We start from the raw sequence: 10,500 nt of genomic DNA, 5'->3' as shown, positions 1-10,500 counted from the left end.
TGTGGTTTGGGCAGTTTAAAGGGCCCTGCCGCTTGCAAGTGGCAGGGCCCTTTAAACTATCAGCTGGCAGGCGGCGAGAGGGGATCCCCCCACCACCTGCCAGCTGATAAAGGGACCTGCCACTTGCAAGTCAGGAAAGGGGCCTTTAAACTTCCAAATGCCCCTTTCCCTGCCGCTGCCAAGCAGCCAGAAAGGGGCATTTCAACCCCACAAAACACGAACTGGTTCGTAAACTGGCCCCAGTTCGTGCCAGTTCGTGAATATCCGCGAACCACGTACCACATGGTTCGGGTTTTTTGTGGTTCATGCCCATCTCTAATAGCAACCTTTGTTCAATTAATAATTCCAAAAGGGTAGTCTGCAGCTGCAAAATAAAACAGAAGACCAGTAGCCCCTTAAAGACTTAACAAAATTCATTTCAACATAAGCTTCTGTGAGAATATAAACTTACTTCTTCATATGCATAGAAGTGTACATCAATTAAGCTTGGTTCAATAGTCAACAGGAAAGGGGCTCTGTGTGTGGGGGGGGGCAGTTTTTCTTAAACCTACTCCAATGCTATTACGAAAGGCTTATTAAGGTCTCTATACAGGCTCAAAGCTACCCTCGACATTCATCGTTTTATGGATGTTTCAGGCTGAAGGCTGGCATTATCCAGACCTTAGTAACGACGCTACTTTCTCCTGCAGCCACTCTTTTACACTACTACTCTTTTACTACACTACTTTCTCCGGCAGCCACATCTTTTACAAAAAAAGCACAGGCACTCTGGAGGCACTTCCGAAACCAGTGAGCAAACAGCTGCTCTTCTGTTCCTAGGGCAAACCAACACTCTTAAGGCGACGGGGCAACGCAAGAACCATTCGCGCAGGAGAAGCGCAGCGCAGGCACGCCGCACAGTGAGGCGGCAGAATCCAGAGGTGGTGGAATGGGATGTACCATTTCAGACTGCAGGGGAATCTCACATAGTTAACACTCCCCATGTTTAAAAAAATGAGAAAAGTTCTCCTAATTTTCTTTTTACACAGAATATATTAAAATGGAGACGCTATTAAAAGCTCTGCAGCCTGAGCTAGTTCTACCCGCGCGATCGCTTCTTTCCGCTCTCCATCTCTCAGAGACCTCAGCCTGAGGAGGAGCGATCTTACTAGTACTCAGGGGGAGGGAGACGAGAGGCGCAGAGCAGAGCGCGAAAGGGAAAAAGAATGACGTATGTCCCGCCCTGCAGTACGGAGCCAATGGTGTCTTCCCAGCTCCGAACTCTTCAGGGAAGGGGCGGGGCTGGAGGAAGTCCACTCTGCGCGTTTGGGCCTGGGCAGCGGGGCGCTCGGTGCTAAGCGCAGCTGGTGCGATGGTTTACATCTCCAACGGTGAGGAGGGGGCGGGGGGAACGACGACAAGGTCTTGGGGTGCGCGCGTGCGTAAGTCATAACTTGTCGCAGTGGGGAGAGGCGAGATTGCGCTGTTGTGCCCTGCTTTGATCAGTCAAGGTTTTTTGTTCTCCCTGTTAGAAAATCCCTCTCCCTCTCTCTCTCACACACAGCTTTACGTCGGGGTGGGGAGGCAACTAACTATCCGGATACCTAGAAGCATCGCTCTGAAGTAAATGCGTTTCATTAAAGCAGAGGAGGAGGAAGCGCTAACCGGCAATGAAGCCCTCTTTGGGTGCATGCACTTGTCCTTGTTTTCCCAAGCGGGCGTTTATTTGGGGTGTGACACTTAAATGCCGGGAGTATGGGACGGGAAGAAAGCGAGCCATGTACAGCCGGATGGCTTTGCCTGGCCGGTGGAAATGGCATATCAAATTCCGGCACGTCGGGGTAGAAAAGCAAGATTAGATCTCCTGAAGACCAGCAGGGTTTCCGGGGTATAAGCTTTTGAGAGTCAAAGGTCCCTAAACAGGCATAGGAGCCAACAGCTTGCTTAAGGCTGGAAAATATTCTAGGCCAGGACTGTTTCCCCAGGGACAAGCACACTCCTTGTTAAGCAGCAGTGTTCCCTGTGGAGGTGGTCAATGATACATCCTTTCAGCGCTGCTGCTGCTGCTGCTGCAGTGAGAGATCAGTTTGAGTGCTGTAGTGGGGGTGGAGGGCAACCAAACTCATGGTTTGAATCTGCTTTTGTCACTCACAGACGTACATAAACACAAGCTTATTATTAGGGTGCTAGCACTAGAAGAACTATGAAATTAAATTTCAGCTGCAAGTGGAGTATGCTGGAGACTTTAATGCATCATATTGATGATTACCAACCTTATTTACCTGAAAGGAAGATGACCTGAATGTAAGACAACTCTCCCCCTAAAAATATTGTACTCCAAAAGTTTCTTATTATTATATATACTTGTACTCAAATGCAAGATAACCCCTCTTATTCTTGATGGCATACCTGGGGGGAAAGAAACTAATCTTCCTTTTGGTAAATACAGTAATACCTTCGGTTGATTCTTCCACTGTAGCTGCACTGCTTTGCAGACGTCAAAATGCAGGGACAGAAAGATTGGGGCTGTAACCCTACCTTACATAGAGAGTAAGCTCCATTGACAGTAGCGTAGCTTACTTTGAAAGTGCAAGCATCAAATTGCTTTTAAGGGCACTTTCATGCCAAAGGGTTTGTTGTTGTGAGGTGCGCTGAATCACCCTGCCTGAAAACAACATGAGGATTGTGCCAGTTATGGTGTTGATCACTATTACTTGACTGGTGAGCTGTGAAATCAGAGGTTCTCTCTGCAGTGCAAAACCAGCAATGTTGAAGAGACGTCTTTGTTTCAGATCATTGTTGTATTGTTCACTTAGAAATTTATTTTAAGATGAACAAGTGGAATATATTGTATATTTCTAGATTAGCTCTATTCAAATAATTTTTGAACATCAGTAGAAATGGTCTTTCCCAGGGTTTTTTTTCTGGGAAAAGAGGTGGCGGAACTCTGAAGAGAGAAATGAGGAAGAAACATACGGGATTCTTTGAAATTATATTATTTTCAAGCACTATTGCTGAGTATCTTCAAGAGGTGCCAGAACTCTGTTCCCCCGCGTTCCCCCTGAAAAAAAGCCCTGGTCTTTCCACTATATGATACAATGAAACATAAACATTAGTGCAGAAGAACATTTTTGGCTGTAACCTAAAGACCTGCCAACTTGTTTCATAAACCAAGAAAGCTTTAGTCTTGTGTTTCTCAAACAGCAGCCTATCTTGCCACAGAGGAAATGCATTTTCAAAAAATGGACTTTAAAAAGCAAATAGCTGCTATAGGATCTGCTGTTCAAAAGAAGTTGTCAGTCCCACTGTGCATGCCCAAGCCCAAGCTGTCTTTCTACAGGTGGTCTTTGGAGCCTGACCTCTCATTTTCTTAACTGTGTGTCACTTTCTGGATATACTGTTTAGTTTTGCACTTTCATATCGTAAAGGGAATTGTTTGCCTTTATGTTACAAAATGCCTGTTTATGTGACTGATATTTGTACATAATAAAGAGCATTTAATATGGTATCAATCCATAGTTATTCCTGTATATTACAGGTCGAGTGTTGGATAGTCGGAGTTCTTGGAGCGTTTCATCTATAACAGAGTTGTTTTGGGGAGTGGTAGATTTTGTGATTCTATAGTAAGTAAGACTGTTCCTTTTTCATTAATGTCTACTTTGCATTGAGTTAAGAAAATGCTCAGTTCTCCCAGAGTCATCCTGAAGGCCATGTGGCAATGCAATGAATAACAGGAGGGCAATAAATGCAATGAATAACAGGAGGGTGCAAACAACAGCCAATTAAACCTAGTGACAGAACTAATATGTATTGTCGTGAACCTAATTCTTAAATCTTTCCTGGAAGAACAATTTGAATTTGATGAACCTACTTTGGCCTTCTCTGACTGTTATTAGTAAAAAGTGTTCTCTGAAGCAAGAAAAAGGGGACCCTCCCCAACTAATCATTAAGTGCTGACTTTTCAACAAGCAGGGCTTGAGAATTTTTGAAAAAGAAACCATTATTTTATCCAGTAGTGCTCCATATTTCTGTGCATAGTGACCAGCACATTGATTCATATTTCTATGCACAGAGGCCAACCCAGAGTTCCACGAATAACTCAGAGGAACGCCATGGAGTTCCCACCATACACACATTTCCTCATATTATTGGGGATAGCTCTGTACAGGAAGTCCAGTTGTGCTGAAAGCTCCATTGTAATGTTTATTGAATAGGAATGAACACATGGGGTGTGGTGACTTGAGTTGTATTGAATAGGGAATCCTTTTGTGTCCACAGGAACTGTTGCATACACGGAACATCTTTGGGTCTATGTCTGTATTGACTGAGTAAAAATTAAATGACTCTGGAATAAAACCTTAACATCCCTGTGTTTTGGAAAGTGTTACTATAATTTACTAATTGGCAATAAGGCAAGGTGGTATTGTACATACTATAAATATGTTTAGAAATTATTATGTGTTATTAATTGAATTTTAATGAATACTCTAGTTTGTGCAAGTAATTAACAAAAGACATGTATCTTAGGGGTCTTCTAGGGTTTGTGAATACATCATGAATTAGTTTTGAACTCTCATAAAGCAAATTTTGATTTCAAATGTAAATGACTTGCCAGCTCTCATTTCGATTTTCATTTGATTAAAAAAGTAGTAACTATTATGTTAACACTGAATCAGAATTAAAGGTAGCAAATGAATTGTAAATCTGTTTTCAAAAGCTTTATACTACAATGTTACTCATTAGTGCTTGAGCATCATTGAGTAGGCAAACTCTTCTGATATTGTATTCAAGTCCTGTTGAACCCCTTGATTTTTGACATTCAGTTTACACCAACTTTGATTCTTTCGTTTTAGTATCCAGAGCATCATTAACCCACATGTGGTAAGAAGAGGCACTGTATCTTCTTCCTTTTCAGGATACGATGATGGAAAAGGGTACTGCTTTTTCACTCTTTTTTCACCCATGTTATTTGAAATCTTCCAGTTCTCTGTCTTGGTTAAAATGAACTTGTTTATCTACAGCCATGTAAATAATACTTTCATGTTAGATGGAAATGGAAGATACTCAAGTCTAGTTTGTGCACAATCACAACTTGTAGATTTTATACCTGATAGGAAGCAGGAGCAAACTTCAGGTTCGCATGCCTTTCCCCACTGCATTGTGAGGCACTACAGCCTCAACTACAGGGATCATAGGCCGTCCAGTGACTTAGTTTGGCAAGCCTTTGACTGGCCTCATGGGGTGGGCAGGAGTTAACAGCCACCCTTGACTACATCCTCCAGGCTTCAGGGCTAAGAGGAGTGGCTTACCCAAGGCTACTTGCTGCACTCATGGCAGTGGTGGGAGTCGAACTAGCAGACTGCTGAGTCATAGTCCAGCCACTTAACCACTGTACTGAGAGGCTTTGTTTCATGCTGAATATTTTATACATGCTTGGGATGGGATCACCATTTCCAGTTCCAGGTCTGGGTATTTAAGGGTTAGCTGGCAAAATTTTCCTCATTCGTTTAAAATTGTACATATAAAAATACTGTGTAGATCAAAATAGGAATTTTATACTTTTGTATATATCTTCTTTTTTTATATGCAGAAAGGGTTGTTTGTAAATTCTATAGTACTAGTCATTCGGAAAACTGGAATGGTGCTTTTTGGAATAATGTGTTTGCAAGGAATTCTCATAGCAAATTTTTATGCGCATGAATGATTATATCTTAACTTTCATACTTTGATAGCACTTCAGAATAATTGACTTGGTAGCAATCCGTCATACAATATTTTACTTGGCAAATTATATTGAATGAGTAACTGTAGTGCAGTGTGATATTCAGTTATGATTTATAGAATGCATTTGGAGGTAGAGTTGTTGATTTCTTTCTTTGTTTCTTCATTAGACCTCCTGGATTTCCTCGCCGTAGAATGGGTCAAATAAGACACCTTGGTGGGGGTCCAGCTCCACCACCAATGGGTGGAGGTGGATGAGGAAGGTAAAATAAACAAGATTCTTACTGCGGGGTAGATAAAAGTTAATTTTAAAAAGAAAGATCTTAATTTTTGAAGTCTTAACTATAACAAGTGTATCTCAAAAAAACTCCAGTTTTAAATGCAATCCAAATTCAAGGCAAGAATAACAGTATCTCAAAACTGTATTTATGATCTATTTGTGAAAAGCTGCTTTTCTTTCTAAGGGGAATACATCTTCACAAGTCACCAGGCAGAACAACAGTTCATGAGTTTCTTTATACTATGGCTTGATACAGGGGCCAGAAACTGGCAGATCACTACCAGGAACACCCAGTAATCCATGTGGATGACCCCTTTTGCTCCCACTTTATGCATACTAATTATCTGATCTCTCCAACTGGCTTACTACTTTGATTTTAAACATCAGTTAAAGAACATGGGCATGTTGTCTTACATCTCATAAGGGAACACTGATCCACCCAATAATGGATATTAACTCTTGCTTTTTTATTGAGATGACTTATATTTTGGGGGTGGGAAGGGGCAAGTGACAGCATAAAGGAATGCTGGAAAAAGAAAAGCATAAGATTCCAGCATTACAGCACCTGTTTTCAAAAGCATATGACCCCAGGTTATAAAAGATTGTTTTGGGGGTCACAAGGATTGTCACTTACTAAATAAAAAACTTTTAAGTAACATTTAGACTATGTGAAAAATAAGTTTAAATACTAGAAAACTTAGTGTTCCCTCTGAGTTTGTATTAAGGCTTTATTCAGTTTTAAATGCAGTATAATAGTTTTAGCAACAAACTATAACAGTCTTTTATTTCAAAGGCATCTAAATACCATTTTTCTTTCAATGGTGTATTTTAAGTCTGTTGTGATCCGCCCTGAGCCCGCTTGTGTGGGGAGGGCGGACTATAAATTGAAGAAATTAAATTATTGATTTAAATCTACCTTTTTCTTGTTCTAAATAGTTAAAGCAGTGTACAAAAATAAATCACAAGTGATATACAAAAAACTGGCCATAAACAACATTAAAACAATAAAAGAACAGAAGATAAAAATAGCACAGTCAACATCCAATTTAGCAGCTGTAAAAATTCAAGCTATCAAACCATAATGCAGAACCTGTAAAACAAATAAGCAGAGTTGCCTCTACATACAATAAAGCTAATAAATAAAGACCCAAGAAAACAAAACTCTGCTCACCCTAGTGCCTAAAGCTCAACACCAATACTCTGAGGCATGAAGTGGTGAGGCGGGCGTTCCACAGAGGAACTGCAACTCCATAGAAGGCCCATCTCTCATGGCCGCCCGTCTCAGTTTAACAAATGCATATATGCCCAGCAAGGCTTGTGACAAGATTTGGACAGGTTTATGGAGGCAAAGGTGGTCTCTTGGCACACCCTGATCCCCTTCCATTTTAGGATTTTAAAGATGAGGACCAGCACTCTGAATTATCATTAGAGTTGAATCAGCTGTCAGTATTACATAGTCGGGGCTGGTGAAATATGTTTTCCTATAGATGCCAGCCAGCATCCTCGCTTTTGCATTATGAACTAAGTGAAGTATTCAAGCAATCTTCATAGGCACACTGAATGCATCACATTAAATAGGCTAAATATGAGCCCATTCCCTAGGGAATTCACTGTAGGAAAAAATACAGACCATAGTTGATGCCATCCTTAAGTGGAGGGAGCAGCTAGTAGGTGACAGTGTGACTTTAGTTAGTGCATGGGGGCATGGTCCTTTTATATGTGGGTCCCAAGCCTTAAACGGAAAGATCATATGCAGCACATTGACCTGAGCTTAGAAACAATCAATGTAGGTATTTTAAAATATATTCCCATCAGCTAACTACTGACATTAATTGAACTGTTGCATTCTGGACCATTTGCAATTTCCTTTTTTTTTAAAATTTCTAACAAAAAACTACAAAAAACTACAGAAATATAAAGGAAAAAGGGGGACTGGGGAAAAGGGAAGAGCAACATATAAACAGAAAACACACACTACATCTACATGTCTTGTATTCCCTTCATACTGCAATTTTTCTTTAAAGTTAACTTTCTAATATGCTATCAGATTGGTAGATCTTATAAAATACAGACTACATTCAGGATCAGGTCTTCTCCCCCCCCCCTTGCGTCTCGGTCTTAGTTCTCTCTGCGCAGCTACAATAGCTGCGCTCGTTCCCTCCTCCCCCCCCGACCATTTGCAATTTCCGAGTTGTCTTCCTGAGGTAGAGTGTGTAGCAGCAGTACATGAGGTTATAAAAGCATGGATTAGTATGGCCAAGTCTTCTGAGTCTAAGAGAAGTGGTGAGCCAAATGCAGCTGATAGAAGGCATTCTTGGTCACTGCACCAGCCTGGTTTTCAAACAGCAAGGATTGATCCATAAGCACCCACAAGCTCTTAACCTGCTGTGCAAATGCCAACTCTGTTTCATCCAGCAAAAGTTGGCCCAGACCCTCCAAAGCATCAGGTCTTGTCTGGATTCAGCTTCCTTATATCCCATGTGGCATGAATAATGTCACATTATACGCTTGTGCTATGTGTAAAATAATACTTATCTGAAAGAAAAATGCCTGCATTGGGGAATTTGTGTTGTTCACAGTGGCCAGGACTTACATTCCTGCTTAGAGAGTCCAGTAGCACCTTTAAGACTATCCAATTTTATTGTAGCATAAGCTTTCGAGAATCACAGTTCTCTTCGTCAGATGCATCTGATGAAGAGAACTGTGATTCTCGAAAGCTTATGCTACAATAAAATTGGTTAGTCTTAAAGGTGCTACTGGACTCTTTTTGATTTTGCTACTACAGACTAACACGGCTAACTCCTCTGGATTTATTCCTACTTAGGCCCATGAAAATCTCACAAATGTTGATGTTTTTTTCTCCCATGCCATATCACAAACTATATGGGCAGGGGAGCTGTTGCATTAAGAAAAACAAATCTAAATACCTCTTAGGCTCCTGGATCTGTTTTTAATTGTTTTTGTTTTGTTAGTGCTAAAATTTCATTTTATCCATAGGTAAATGCCTGCTCTAAGAGGCAGGCAACTGGACGTACATATTTGCAAGATTGAGAAGAACTCCTGAGGGTTGGACCAAATGAGTCTGCGGGTTGTGAATATGTATGTCTAAATGAAACGCTGCTCTGTAAATTAGCAGAATAATGAAGCAGTGCTGGGAATTCCTTCTTCCAGGATCCAGTATAGCTGAAATGCAGTTCATTAAATTAATTGTATGTGTTTTACTGTGTCTTAATCCTTTTTGTATAGTTTGTGAACATTTTGTTGTAGCTGTAAAGTTATAAATATATAGCTTTACAAAATACTGACTCTGATTTTCTTACTTAGAAGCCAAAAAACTATTTGAAAGATGTTATGTAATTGAAGAAATAATGGATAGCCTCATAGCCTTTGAAAAAGTAATGGATCGCCTCATTAGATGTCGATAGCCACATTTGATGATTGCATTTCCTGTGAAATGCAGCTTCTTAATGAGCAGCCTTCAGAGTATTCTACAGGCCCTAAAGGCACCATGATTTCAACCCATTTCTCTTGCCATCCTAGCCTATGTTGTTTGAAATTGAACTTTGAATGTATAATTTCTTCCGTACGCTGTAGTTATAAACATTATCTCATTCTTACACCTCAAGTATCTAGCTGTAAAACTGCAGGGATACTGCATTTGCTAAGCTTTTAATGCAGAGCAAAATGCTATGGTTTGCCCAATTAGTGTTCTTATTGCTACTGTTGCTGTTCTATGGAATTTGGTTTTACATGAGTGTGGATATTGTTTGTAGCTCACTTTGAGCCTTTCGCTGATTCTTGTGAAGCTTGCTTTTGCATTTGTGTGTTTTCCTCACATTAATGTGGATTCTGAAAGGACAATTCAGGTACCATTTGACCCCCCCTAGAGATTCTCCCAGGTCATTTAAACTGTGGCCCTTTCTGTATGGGATATCAGCATCAGGTTCAATGCTGTTGGAAGAAGGGTTTTTTCCTTCTTCTCCACAGCAGCATTGTGCATTCGTGCACCTCCTGGGTTTTCCTTGGCTTTTCTCTGATCTTACTCAAATCTACTTTCCTTTGAAGTTTTGAGAAAGATCACAGTAAAACCGGGATGTCTGCCATGTAGGTGGACAAATTTGGATTTTCCTGCCCACATGGAAGCCAGTTTCCCTGACTGTGGTCCCCACGGCAGCCAGTTTCTTCCCCTGCTTTAATTTTAAAAAAATCAGTAGAATATTGTATCAGAATACTGTCGTAACAATAGGTGTAACAAGTTCTCTTAATTTTCAGCTTTCATTTTTAAAAAAGCAAGTCTCTAGAGAAAGGCATGTCTTCATAACAGAAGGGTCAGACATTTTTTTAAATTAAAGCGGGGAATTCACAGAACTTCTGTTACACCGATTGTTACAATATTATATTAATATATCAATATTCTGGTGCTGATTTTTTTTAATTGCAAAAGCCTTTTTGTTCAGAGGGGACAAAGTGGCTGCTGCTGGGGGATTGGTGGGGAAACTGAAGGGAAATTTGCAGTATGG

General features: G+C 40.6%; 1 protein-coding gene across 2 annotated transcripts; it reads left to right on the top strand.

Moving 5' to 3' along the window:
• Positions 1-1,285: 1,285 nt before the first annotated feature.
• Positions 1,286-5,967, top strand: SELENOK (selenoprotein K). 2 transcript variants are annotated; one of them, XM_054977322.1, is made up of 4 exons: positions 1,286-1,370; positions 3,518-3,602; positions 4,833-4,913; positions 5,871-5,967. In XM_054977322.1, the coding sequence occupies exons 1-4, from the start codon at positions 1,352-1,354 to the stop codon at positions 5,965-5,967; spliced, it is 282 nt and encodes a 93-aa protein (XP_054833297.1). In that variant the 5' UTR covers positions 1,286-1,351. The 2 variants fall into 2 exon arrangements, with proteins under 2 accessions (XP_054833297.1, XP_054833299.1); XM_054977324.1 differs by having other exon boundaries at positions 5,871-5,958.
• Positions 5,968-10,500: the final 4,533 nt, after the last annotated feature.

This window comes from Eublepharis macularius, chromosome 4 (genome assembly GCF_028583425.1).
Source record: "Eublepharis macularius isolate TG4126 chromosome 4, MPM_Emac_v1.0, whole genome shotgun sequence".
In the NCBI taxonomy this organism is placed as follows: Eukaryota; Metazoa; Chordata; class Lepidosauria; order Squamata; family Eublepharidae; genus Eublepharis; species Eublepharis macularius.
This window is presented reverse-complemented; position numbering and strand designations above follow the sequence as displayed.